The sequence below is a fragment of the Carassius gibelio genome, chromosome B25, assembly GCF_023724105.1.
Source record: "Carassius gibelio isolate Cgi1373 ecotype wild population from Czech Republic chromosome B25, carGib1.2-hapl.c, whole genome shotgun sequence".
In the NCBI taxonomy this organism is placed as follows: Eukaryota; Metazoa; Chordata; class Actinopteri; order Cypriniformes; family Cyprinidae; genus Carassius; species Carassius gibelio.
In genome coordinates, this window is record NC_068420.1 from 20,364,890 (window position 1) to 20,378,117 (window position 13,228).

At 39.9% G+C, this 13,228-nt stretch overlaps 2 protein-coding genes across 3 annotated transcripts in view; one reads left to right on the plus strand and one right to left on the minus strand.

Annotated features, from left to right (window-relative positions):
• Window positions 1–90: 90 nt before the first annotated feature.
• On the minus strand, window positions 91–8,069 carry LOC128013717 (dysbindin domain-containing protein 1-like). The gene is made up of 4 exons (XM_052596872.1): window positions 7,812–8,069; window positions 4,992–5,138; window positions 4,572–4,709; window positions 91–1,968 (listed from the first exon to the last, which is right to left on the minus strand). Exons 1-4 carry the CDS (start codon window positions 7,840–7,842, stop codon window positions 1,796–1,798), a joined length of 489 nt encoding a protein of 162 aa, XP_052452832.1. The 5' UTR covers window positions 7,843–8,069; the 3' UTR covers window positions 91–1,795.
• Window positions 8,070–8,201: 132 nt separating this feature from the next.
• LOC128013714 (nuclear factor of activated T-cells 5) overlaps window positions 8,202–13,228 on the plus strand; it is a 29,605-nt gene continuing 24,578 nt past the window's right edge. For both annotated transcript variants that reach the window (XM_052596861.1, XM_052596862.1), the window contains exon 1: window positions 8,202–10,517. In XM_052596861.1, the coding sequence (XP_052452821.1) occupies window positions 10,430–10,517 (88 nt within the window). In that variant the 5' untranslated portion in view covers window positions 8,202–10,429. The remainder of the gene's footprint in view (window positions 10,518–13,228) is intronic.

A 13,228-nucleotide genomic window follows, 5' to 3' on the forward strand; every position in this document is an offset into this window, starting at 1 on the left:
AATTGAGAGGGTTTTGTATCACAAGACCTACGTTATACAGTAATAAAAACAGTTAAATGGTTTGGAGAAAGAAAAAGAAGAAAAACAATCTGATCTTTGTCATTTCACATTTATTCCCGTTAGATTTCTGTCCTCCTTGATTTGGCAGACTTGTTAATGATTCTGGAAGCTTGTGAATTTCTTCTCCAATGTGACCCTGTGTATAGATCATGCTTGACATCATTGAACCCTGTAATAACCCTGCTGACAAAAACAGTGCAACTTTGATAGGAGTCCAGAAATTTGTACAAATTTGCATTTGGAATTCCCACCCAGTGGCTTTTTTTCAATTCGTCAGGCATATTTCCCTACTGTGCACTGGTGATCACCACTGACCGATTTGAATGATGTCTTGATGTGAAATTATTAATGACATTTAATGATAAAGAGTGGCTAAAAACATATTGCTAAAAGATTATTCTCCCTTTCAACAATTTAAGTGCAACTTCAGATGCTGTTCGCATTAAGTTAGGCCAGAAACATATTCTACACCAGTCAAAATGCTTGTGTGGTCCTGCTGTACATATCATAGTACCTCAGTACTTAAGGGGGAGATAATTACCATCAAAAAGTTGATCAATCCTATCCAATATGTTAGGGCAGATTTGAGCTCAAGTCCACAGGAAAGTGGCCTTCCATATTGAGATTGGACTCAATACTAGGTCAATACCCTCTTGTCAGTAAAGATGAGAACCCAGTGCAAAATGCTGCAATATGAATTCAGTTCTGACAAATCATGAAATGCAAAGAAGTATGAAATCAATCTTGTGTACCCCAAAGTGTCTGCGTTCATGTACCTGCGTAGGATATGTTTCAGGCCTTAAGGCCCGTTCACACCAAGCACGATAACTATAAAGATAACGATAAAGATATAGTTCTAAAAATCGTTCTCAATATTAAAGAATAGCGGAGTCCACATCACAACTATAACGATAAAGGCACAGAGAAACGATAGCGTTGGAATCACTTTCAGAACGATTTTTTTTTCTGATGAACGAAAAAAATATTGCGAACCAATCAGAATCAATCCTGCTGTAATGGGCTCGAGAATTTAAAGCAGCAGACGCGTGTCCGCTTAGAATACACAAACAATATCGTTCGCTGGTGTGGACGCTAATATCGTTATCTTTATAGTTATCGTTCTAGGTGTGAACGGACCTTTAGGCAGTATTTTTATTTATTTTTTTACAAGATTTTTCACTTTGTTTCTGGGTCCCCCTATTTTCATGCAGAATCTCCTCAAAGAACACTTTTGTTGGGAATTCTTGTAACTTCTATGCATTGCCATGTCTTGAAGTATGCTGCAGGTTGTCTGTGTCTTATCACAGTTGCTACTTCGAATCATAGCAGTGTTCTTTAAAAAGTTCCTTGAAGATTTTAAACACTGAGGAGTTCCTCAGTTGCTCCTTAGATTCACTTCGCAGGAGCCAGTGTTGTCCATAATTCTACATCATGCTTCAAGTTCTCCATATGCAGTAGTCACATGGAGAAGACTGAAAGTAACTCGGTCCCAAAGAGGCGTCCCAAAATCCTAGTTGGATGAAGTCTGTTCCATCTTGAGGAAGAGTCTACACTTACCCCGGCTTTTTTGGAGATCTCTTCTTGTCTATAATGGACAAAGGGATTGCATTATCTTTAGGTGGTATCCCCATGTCCGTTGATCCCAGGAGTTCCTTATCTTCTTGCTTGAGAAGGAACCTCCACTTTCCACACAAGGGCTTTGCTTTCTTCCTAAACCCCTGTAGCTCTCCCTGGCTCAAGGCTGCTGGGATTGAGAGCGCTCTATCTTCAACATTGGCTCTGTGTTTTCGGAGTCACTGTGGTGCTTTCGATCTCTTGGCTGCTGTTCCCCTTTTCCACCGCGGGTCCAGGAGGGAGAGCGGACGTAACCGCTGTGTGGAAATCTAGGTAATGGTGGCTGCTGGCGATCTGCGGGGTGAAATTACAAAACCAACTTACAAAAAAACACCTTCAAAACCACTGGCCAAAGTTCTGTTCCAAAACCTAGTCCGTTGCATACCATGATGGCATTTTAAGGTACCATTGGTCAACTAATGAATGCTGTTCCAACCGGTAGGCAGCAAAATGTAGAATTGGCATTTTAACCCACCTTTCTTTTAGCTCAATTCTAAATTACTTTTCAGCATTTTAATGCAAGTCGTAACAAAAGTATCTTTTACTTCCATATAAAAAAAGGATTAGTATAGGACAGGGATTATCCAACTCTGCTCTTGGAAGGCTACTGTCCTGCAAATTTCAGCTCCAACCCCAATCAAACACACCTGAGCTAGCTAATAAAGGTTCAGGGTTGCTTGATTATTAAAGGCAGGTGTGTTGGAGTAAGCTTGAAACTGAAGTCTGCAGGATAGTAGCTGGAGCATGGTAGGACATCCCTGGTATGGGATGGCCAAAACTTCTTCTGGAAGTCGACCGTCCTGCAGAATTTAGCTCCACCTCTATGCAAACACACCTAAACCAGCTAGTCAAGAAGTTAGCCCACCATGAGTAGGGTTGGCTTCCCCTAGGGTGGTTTTAGGCAGGGGTGCCCAGCCTGCACCTGGATGTCCACCATACTGCAGTTTATTGCCAACCCCTATTACACAAACCTGAACATGCTAATCTCATAATTTTCAGGATCACTAGAAACTTTCATTCAGGTATGTTTGTAGCAGGTTGGAGCTGAACTCTGTGGGATATTGATCCCTGGGAACCAAGGGGGTTTGAACAGAGTGGTCAAAGGGGTGGCCACACTTCGGTTTATGGTGGCCACGGCTTCCCCTAGTTACCCACTAGGTTCACTCCTGTGTTTGAAATTTCAGTTCCTGAGCTGCTGCCAATTATGAGCTATTTAAAACCAGTCACTTAAGAGGTACCATGACAGATGCTGCTTTAGAGAGGTGCTACTGATGTAGGCAGTAGACAGGAAAGCAGCTCACTAGATTTTGGAACAGAGCTCATATGAGTCATGTCTGACTCCTCAACATGCTTTCTTTAGGAATATTCATACAGACAGGGATTTGTAGTAAAAATAAAAAAAGCATCCTGATGTCATTCATTTTGAAGTAACAGTCTGAGACCACAAGAGCGACAGACATTGTAGGTGTTTAGTAAAGGCCGGGACAACAGCAAGCAGTTTGTTTGGTGTGTTCTACTCGTCTGATCTCATGTCGGTGACAGTTTCCCAATTCAACATGCTCTGATTGGATGTCCAGTTTAGCGAATGAGTCCGTGCCCGAGAATTAAAGCAAAAGTGATGAAAATGAGCACATAAAAAAGGTAGTACGGACAGAAGGCTGTGTAAATGTTATGTGATCTTTCCCAATCATTCTAATATGCGAAATTATTAAAGTTATCAATGTTACTGATATTCAAAATGGTAACCAAGCGCTGCTTTGTTTACATGTCGTATATATCTGTGTTTCAGTTTCTCCTTTTGAATGACGAATACATACTATTGATAGCTGCTGATATAGACAATATAGTTGCTGATATAGTTAATTCCTCTCACGCATCCACAGAACGCACGTGTTAGTTTGCCGTCGGCTGAAGTCTGTGCGATGTGTTTGAGCGCAGCTTTTTGGTCCGAAACTGCCAACATGAGGCAACAACACCATCAACTTTCATCGCCGCTAGTTCTTTGAAATCAGATTGGTGTGTCCCGGTCTTTAAAGTTTAGTTTCATGCATAGCTATGAGGTGACTAACAATATATAAGGATAAAGCAGTTAAGCATGAATGCATACTAACAAGCAAAAGTAAAAATGCCTCTGTTTTCATTTTAAGCACTGACAAATTTGGCGTCTAGAAAAATGTTATTCACATAACTTAGAGACCAGGGAGCATTACATTTAAGCAGCAGGTTCAAGGTAATGCTAATCTGGTTTGTTCTGAATGCCACTGACATTGCCTCATAGTTTAAATATTTAATATGTAGACATATGTGCACTTCAGAACTTTATCAAATAATAATGTGCTCAATGTAGATTTCCATGGAATCACTGAACTGTACTAGCAGCCAAGTATCCAACATAGTCAACTACTCAAGATATTATCCATCGGTTTTATTTGTCTTGTTTCATTGTGAACATTCAATCATAGATAACAGAGTGCTGCAGGAATGAGACATCATCTCTCCAAACATGAAACCTCATCTACTCAGTAGTGTGTTTTTACTGCCTTGTGTTTATACTCATGCTTTTGTAAACTGTAATATCTTGAAGATATTAAATAAAGACTGAAAGTTGTTGGAAATTATGCACGGCTTTCAGGTAATGCAGCCATGGTGCAGTTTGTTTATAGTGTAACCTGGCCACAGGGCTTATTTTCTCTTAGTTTCTTGTTGAGGGAACCGAGGGATGCTAACTGCTGGGTTGACCTACAAAAATATGTCATCATCCCTGCAGCACTCCCACATTTCTCCCACTTTAATTTTTAAATGAGATTCTCAAGAATATGTTGAGGACTGGATTGATTTCACTTTAAATCTCCTGGTATGAAGAAAAAAAAACTGTATAAGTCTGAGAGCTGACTCACTTGCTGGGGATTCTGTGTGATTCTCCTCATCTGAATCAGCAAACACCTCCCCCAGCTCCTGGTCAGACATGTCTGTGAGCTCCGTCAGGTCCAGGAGGTCAAAGTGTACCTCCAGAGAGGACACACTGCTGAGAGGCTCTGAGATCAGGCAGAAGATATCGGAATGTGAATACATTACTATGACCAGATGACCTGTTAAGAGTAGTTCAGTCATATTTTTCAGTTGACTTCATTGTTCTTTGCTCAGACAGGAAGTTATTCATTCATGTTAATGTTAAGGACAATTTATTAATTGCAGTGAAAATGTAAAATAAATAAATAAAGATCTCTTGCACAAAATGTCACTTCTGCTTGGGAGTTGTTTCGACTGTGGTGAAATATGACCTGCATGTGTTCTTGACACGTCAGCGTTTCACTCACGTCTTTTTTCAATGATCAGCACCTGGCTGCCATGATGTGACGGGGTTCCGACATGCTCTCCTGAGGCATTGTGGGATGCCTCGCTGGTGAGACTGGCAGAGCTGGAGGACTTCAGAAGCTTCTGGAACTCTCGATCTCTAAGTGGCTCTACAAAAATAAAAAAATAATAAAGAGATTAACATGCAGGAAAGTTGACCTCGAGGGCCAGAGTTGAGAACTATTTTTACTGGTTACTGCACTTTCTTATTCTTCTGGTTATTTCTCTATAGCTGCTAATGAACCGCAAGTCTCACACATTGACAGAAAATAGTTTACTTGCATGTTGACAAATAAGGTGGACATGGTTGCTAGGGTGTTCTGGGTGGTGGCCAGGGAAATTATGTAGCTGATAAAGTGGTTGTTAGTGCATTGCTGCAGTAAAAAGTTGCTAGGATTTTCTAGATGGCATGTTGTTATGGTGCTGCTAAGGTATTCTGGGTGGTAAGTGGTTTTTAATGCATCTTTAGATTATAAAGTTGCTAGGGTGTTCTGGATGAGTGTTTGTGCATTGCTAAGCATTTGCTAGGGTGTTTTGGATGGCCGTTAACATAAGCATTGCTAAGTGTTTGTTAGGGTGTTCTGGATGACTGTGCATTGCTAAGTGTTTGCTAGGGTGTTCTGGATGGCTGTATGTGCATTGCTAAGTGATTGTTAGGGTGTTCTGGATGCCTGTTCACGCATTACTAAGTGTTTGCTAGGGTGTTTTGGATGGTTGTTCACACATTCCTAAGCATTTACTTTGGTGTTCTGGATGGCCACTAGCGCATTGCTAAGCATTTGCTAGGGTGTTATGGACGACCACTAGTGCATTAAGTGTTTGCTAGCGTGTTCTGGATGGCCGCTAGAGCATTGTTAAGCTTTTGCGAGGGTATTCTGGATGGCCGCTAGCGCATTGCTAAGCGTTTGCTAGGTTATTCTGGATGGCCGCTAGCGCATTGCTAAGCGTTTTCTAGGTTTTTCTGGATGGCCGCTAGCGTTTGCTAAGCGTTTGCTAGGGTGTTCTGGTTGGCCGTTCGTGCATTGCTAACTGTTTGCTTGGGTGTTCTGATTGGCCGTTAGCACATTGCTAATTGTTTGCTAGGGTGTTCTGTATGGCTGTTACTGCATTGCTACGTGGGTTAAGATGTTCTGCTTTGTTGCCAGTGTGCTAGGGTTTTCTGAATGGCCCCTAGCGCATTGGCAAGCATTTGCTAGGGGGCCTGGATGGCCGTTCGCACATTGCTAAGCATTTGCTAGGGTGTTCTGGACGGCCGCTTGCGCATTGCTAAGCATTATCTATGGTGTTCTGAACGGCCGCTAGCACATTGCTAAGCATTTGATAGGGTGTTCTGGATGGCCGTTCGCGCATTGCTGAGTGTTTGCTAGGGTGTTCTGGATGGCTGTTAGCACATGGTGTTTGCTAGGATGTTCTGGATGGCTGTTCGCGCATTGCTAAGTGTTTGCTAGAATGTTCTGGATGGCCGTTCGCGCATTGCTAAGTGTTTGGTAGGGTGTTCTGGATGGCCGCTACCGCATTGCTACGTGGTTGTTAAGATGTTCTTAAGATGGTCTGTGTTGTTGCCAGTGCTTGCTATGTGATTGTTAGTGTGTTCTCATTATGTCATTACGGTGTTCTGGCTGGATGTTATTTTGTACCAGCTTGAGCATTGCTATGCAATAGCGCTGGTTTTCTCAATCAAAGTTTAGCTCTAGGTTTACAGCGATCTTTTGCTTTCCTTGTCTCGTTCTCTAATGCGGTTTGCCAGTGGTTGCCAAAGAAGTGAAACAAAAGATGCTTGTGTTTCCCTGAGTGTTTAAAGAGCTTTCAGCCCTCTATTGATTTCTTGCGGCAGCAGTCAAAGCAGACAAGCGTTTTATATCATTGAAGGCAGTTTAATTACACACATGGGACAAGAAAACAAGAGGACGACTGGATATGTATTTTTGGAACACATATTTTTGACATATGCAGCAAAACATGTCCTGCAACTTTTTTAATTTATTTTTATTTTGACAATTGTATTTTTTACAAACAAAATTATTTTACAGTATTATATAATTTATTATTGTATAATAAATTATTTTATATTAGTATTTTATTTTATTTTATGTTATATAAATGCAGATGAAATATGTACGTATATACATATCTCGCCAAAACACACAAGGCACAGACCGTTATATGTATATATGTACAGAGAAAAGTAGTCGTTCTCCGCAGTCTGCGGGTCATCCCTCCCTGCCTCACAGCTCTCATTAGCCCACACACAGCAGATTCTTCTGGCTTGTTCTCTTTTTCGTGTGTCAGTCATGCAAAAATTGGTGCATGGATTGGGATATATTTGCATATTCCAAAAGACTCTCCATCTAAACCATACAAGCCAAGATTAACAATAATTTTAGCAGCACCCAGTGGTACCCAACTCCCATTGTCCCAAAGCAACCATTGCAAAAGATGCAACTCAATGTCAAATTCTCCCAAAAAGGGTTACATCCTAAAATACTCTATCACATGACCTTTGTTGTTTATTCACATAACACTTCTAGTAATCGTTTAACATTTCTGCTATAATTCATAAGCCACCACCCTAAATGTATCCAAGTTGCTGTGCCTTTTCCCATGTGCATAAATGCAAGCTGCCAGCTGTTCAGCACTACCGGCTTCCTTTGACTGCTTGCTTTGTCTTTGCATTCAAGAAACAAAAGACATGGTGGCAGCTCTTACAGTGGGCTATTGAATTCAATGGGAGTGCACATTTAAATGCCAAGCAGCATGCCGGCTGAAGAAATGTTTGCTCTTACCTGCAGCACCAGAGTCTGCATGAGTCTCCATTAAGACTATTGTAGCAGCCGGTGCAATGCTGTTTGGCGTCGCAGCCAGGATTAGAGGGAGCGCCTCCTGCCTTGTGTATGTGCTCTATCTCTTTCTAGCTACTCGCTTTCTCTCTCTCTCTCTCTCTCTCTCCCTCCCTCTTTTTTCCACACCCCTACATTCACAGGCACACATTCGCTCCCACTGTCACTGCAGCACACACAACAGGGACACATAAAGAGTCCCACAGAGGGAAACGCAGTCAGCCACTACACAACTGCTATACTGCATGACACACCAAAACAGGGGGGAGGGAGGGAGGGAGGGAGGGAGGGTGGTGCCCGTAGACAATAAAAAGGATTCATTTGGAATGCATACTGTAGGTCTAGTGATCTAACATATTTTTGGCATTAAGTGAAAAAAAGAGGCTTATCTCTGTGTGGATGATTATGATCCATTTTAGTGCATTTAAAAATAATTTTTAAAGGTTGTATTCATTGGCCAGTCATTAGCCAGTAGTTGTAGGCCGCAAAAAAAGTACAGATGGTACTAGCATGTGGTTCATGTGGCTCTTGTAGTCACATCTCCAGTACTCAAGTGGGCGACAGAGCAACTTTCAAATGTCTGTGTCATTACTCAGGTAGCCTCACATAGTCAGATCTTCAAAAGGTCTGGACTACATGGCCATTTTTTTTTCTTTTGGCCAAGGACTGCCCAAGGGTCCACATGACGGATATGTAAAGCAGCCAATCACAGTTACTTTTGTTGAGTATCATGTTTAGGGCATAAGGTCCCTACAGTAAAGACTCATTTTCATCGAGCGGTATGTTTCAGTTCAGTACGGCACGCAGTTATTTACATTTCCATTGTCAGAAATTGTGAGTTGTACCATAATTGCTTACCATACTGTACCACTTTTTTGGGACTCTTATGTTGGGGTACCTGGAAGAGACATCTGGTACCAAAAGGTTGGTGCTAGATGCACTGCAGATGGTTTCTTGGTTGAGAGAAATGAAGCATCTTCTTCACTTGTTCCACCATGCGGAACATTTCATTGCTTACAAAAAAAATTTGTACAATGTTGCGCTTTCTTCTTCACAAAAAAATTACGTTGATTGCTACTTAACAGTATACACCACGGATGTCAGATTGTTCAACCTGGGCTAACTATATTATGTCAATTTTCTCACTATGAACAACAATAATTACTGTATTTGCGTTACTGTAAGGGGTAGGTTTAGGGTTGGGGAAGGTGTAGACATTAATCTGTTATGGAGCTAACGAGATGGGAGACATGTGGATCCATCTGCAAACTTTTAATTTAAAGGCATGGTCATAAAACAGGCAAGGTTCTGACAATGGCAATCAGGTATATACACTCACCTAAAGACTTATTAGGAACACCATAGTAATACTGTGTTTGACCCCCTTTCGCCTTCAGAACTGCCTTGGTTCTACGTGGCATTGATTCAACAAGGTGCTGAAAGCATTCTTTAGAAATGTTGGCCCATATTGATAGGATAGCATCTTACAGTTGATGGAGATTTGTGGGATGCACATCCAGGGCACGAAGTTCCCGTTCCACCACATACCAAAGATTGGGTTGAGATCTGGTGACTGTGGGGGCCATTTTAGTACAGTGAACCCATTGTCATGTTCAAGAAACCAATTTGAAATGATTCAAGCTTTGGGACATGGTGCATTATCCTGCTGGAAGTAGCCATCAGAGGATGGGTACATGGTGGTCATAAAGGGATGGACATGGTCAGAAACAATGGTCAGGTAGGCCGTGGCATTTAAACGATGCCCAATTGGTACTAAGGGGCCTAAAGTGTGCCAAGAAAACATCCCCCACACCATTACACCACCACCAGCATCCTGCACAGTGGTAACAAGGCATGATGGATCCATGTTCTCATTCTGTTCACGCCAGATTCTGACTCTACCATATGAATGTCTTCCAGTCTTCAACTGTCCAATTTTGGTGAGCTCGTGCAAATTGTAGCCTCTTTTTCCTATTTGTAGTGGAGATGAGTGGTACACGGTGGGGTCTTCTGCTGTTGTAGCCCATCTGTCTCAAGGTTGTGTGTGTTGTGGCTTCACAAATGCTTTGCTGCATTCCTCGGTTGTGACGAGTGGTTATTTCAGTAAAAGTTGCTCTTCTGTCAGCTTGAATCAGTCGGCCAATTCTCCTCTGACCTCTAGCATCAACAAGTCATTTTGGCCAACAGGACTGCCGCATACTGGATGATTTTCCCTTTTCACACCATTCTTTGTAAACCCTAGAAATGGTTGTGCGTGAAAATCCCAGTAAATGAGCAGATTGTGAAATACTCAGACGGGCCCGTCTGGCACCAACAACCATGCCACACTCAAAATTGCTTAAATCACCTTTCTTTCCCATTCTGACATTCAGTTTGGAGTTCAGGAGATTGTCTTGACCAGGACCACACCCCTAAATGCATTGAAGCAACTGCCATGTGATTGGTTTATTAGATAATTGCATTAATGATAAATTGAACAGGTGTTCCTAATAATCCTTTAGGTGAGTGTATAGAGGGCAAGACAATAGGGTAATCCGAAATGGACATGAGTCAGTCAATGGCAAATGGTATCCAGAGGGATTGACAAGAGGGGAAATCCAATTACAAGAGCAATAGTCCAGACGAGGTGCAAACACAGTCCAAAACAGAAAGGTAAAGGTTTAATCCAAAATACCCAGGCAAGAATCATGTAACATGGGAAACAGGCAAGACAAGACTGTGAACTAAGGACTAGAAACTAGGGCAGAAATCTGGCTCCGTAATGTGCTACCACTAAGAGAGCAATATACGCAAACAATATTCTGCAGTGAGAATTTGTTTTCGATTTGAATTTGTTCATTTAAAATTAGAAACAAGCTTTCTATAGACATATTTCTCATGTCTCTGTCACAGAGACCTAGACGGCAAAGATTCGATTGATTTTAGTCTTATCTGTATCTAAGTATTTAAAGTTTCTCTGTGAATCAGGAAAATCTGAAAGTGGGTTAAAGTCGCTGCATTCAATTTTATCTTTAGATGGTAAATTTAGATTTCAAATTCAATATTGATTTTAGAACGGGTGAATTTATTTACTGTAATACAAATACTATATGAGTAACTGTAATTAAATATCCCTTATGCCTTACTTGACTTTTTCAGTGCATAAGTAATTTAATTACAGTAACGCGTTACACCCAACACTTGTCCAAACAGACTTCAACAACATTCTCCATGAATGGTCATGAAAGTAGCCGGCCCACAATAGAGAGAACTGACTTATAGGTTTATATGTAATTAATTTCCCCCTTGTGGCAATGATGAACATTTCGGGATGAAACAATAATAAATAATTAAAATAACATTGATCTAAAAGTGTTATCATTCACATATCACTGGTGTAGATATGATTTTGTGCTTATGTTTCAAAGTTGAATGGCTAACTACAAGTAAAACACAAATGGATACGGTCTGATGAATGTAAAGGTCAGCGCTGGACTTACTGTTGCTATAATACAATTAAAGAAATACATTTTAAAGAGAAATGAATGTTTGTTTAGTTGATTGAGACAGATCTATTCAGGGCTTAGTCTGTTACTCCTCTTGTTTTTAAGGTATGCCAAGGTTGATTCACACAGGTATGTGGTGCCAAATTGAATTCACAGCAGCAAATTTCTCAGCTAAGCAGGGAATATCTTCCATCTGTTGATGAGCGATCCAGAATTGTGACCATGTCTGCTATATTAATAGCCTATATTGATCCTAAAGTCATTGCATATTCTTAACCCCCATTCCCTCTCAATCCCAAATGTGTTAAAACAGTAAAACATCTCAAACCTGATAGTAAAAGCTGTGCAGTTGCATCCGTGCCCATTAAGAAGGAATGGGATAAAGTATTTTAAAATCAAATAGATTACACACTTAAACTTAGAGGAAGTGTTGCTGTGACCCTGGTGTTGTTATGCTAACTGCATTTAGAGGCTCGTGATCTACCTTCATACCTTAATTTTGCCTCAAAAAAACATTGGTTTTGCTGTGATGCTTTGCTGGCCAAAGACTCTCTGTAATGTGCTTCACACAGGGCTTTAATTTATGGATGTGTGCTGTAAAATAACTCTTACCATCAGTATAAATTCTGCCCACTCAGGTCCATAAAAAAGTCAACATGAAACAGCATTTACAAGCTAATTTGCTTTTTAGTTTGACGTATTTTCTAGTAAGGCAAGATATTTAATGTTGCCAAAAATAGTGCAGAACTTGGTTATATCCATCAGAAATGGATTAGATTGTAAAAATTTGTCTTTATATGAGAGCAAACTAATAGTAAAGTATGTGCTTGTTTTACAACATGCTGATAAATCAGTCTGTATGAAAAAGCCTGTCAGGAGACAAAAACTCCATAAAACATTTCTGAAAGTTGTGAGGTGTGAAAGTTACATTATCTAGGAACTTTATACAATGCCTGCCCTTATAAAGATCTATACCGAAATTTTAAATGGAGGTTTAGTCTGATTAAGGCCTACTGATTAAAAAAAAAAAAAACATGCAATACTGATTGGTGCAAATCACACACTTCCTAAACCAGCCACAAAAATAAATCTGCAGTGTCCACCATTTTCATAATGAGCCTACTGATTATTAGAGACACTTTGGGGAAGTTCCAATCACAAAGACAGAAACAAATCATTTCAGATTATAAAGTTGAGCAACAAATAATCCTAATCTTTCATTCTGACTGAATGACCTGTCTATTTTCCTTCATATTTTCAGATGTCAGAATAATGTAATGCTTGGTATTTTAATGTGACATGATGTAACATGAATCTTTGGCTGTCAAAAAGATGGATATTACTTTGAAAAATTATAATTCAGTGTTCCAGTTATAACATTTTTTTGATTAAAGCAATATATGTTACACAAACATTCATTACTCAACACTCAACACTGTGATACTGTTGCAGAAATATCAGGCTTTTGGGGTACTTCATTGGCCGTTGTAGGAATTTGTTATGCTTTTACTCTTTTCAGTTTTTTTTTAAATGTTTGATGGTTGAAGGGTAAGTATAACATCATCACCTATATATATAGGTGCTATCAAACGATTAATGACATTCAAAATAAAAGTTTTTGTTTATACATACATAGTATATATATATATATTAGTATATTCTTTTAGATATTTACATTCTTATATTTTATATGGTATATAAATATAAACATAACATATCTTTCTTAAATATATACATGTGTTTGTTTTTATATACATAATAAATATGCACAGTATACACATGTTATGTGAAAAAAAACTTTCTGCGATTAATTCCAATTAATAGTTTTAGTTTAATAGTTCTAATTTGCATATTAATGTGTTTTTTGGCAACATGTGA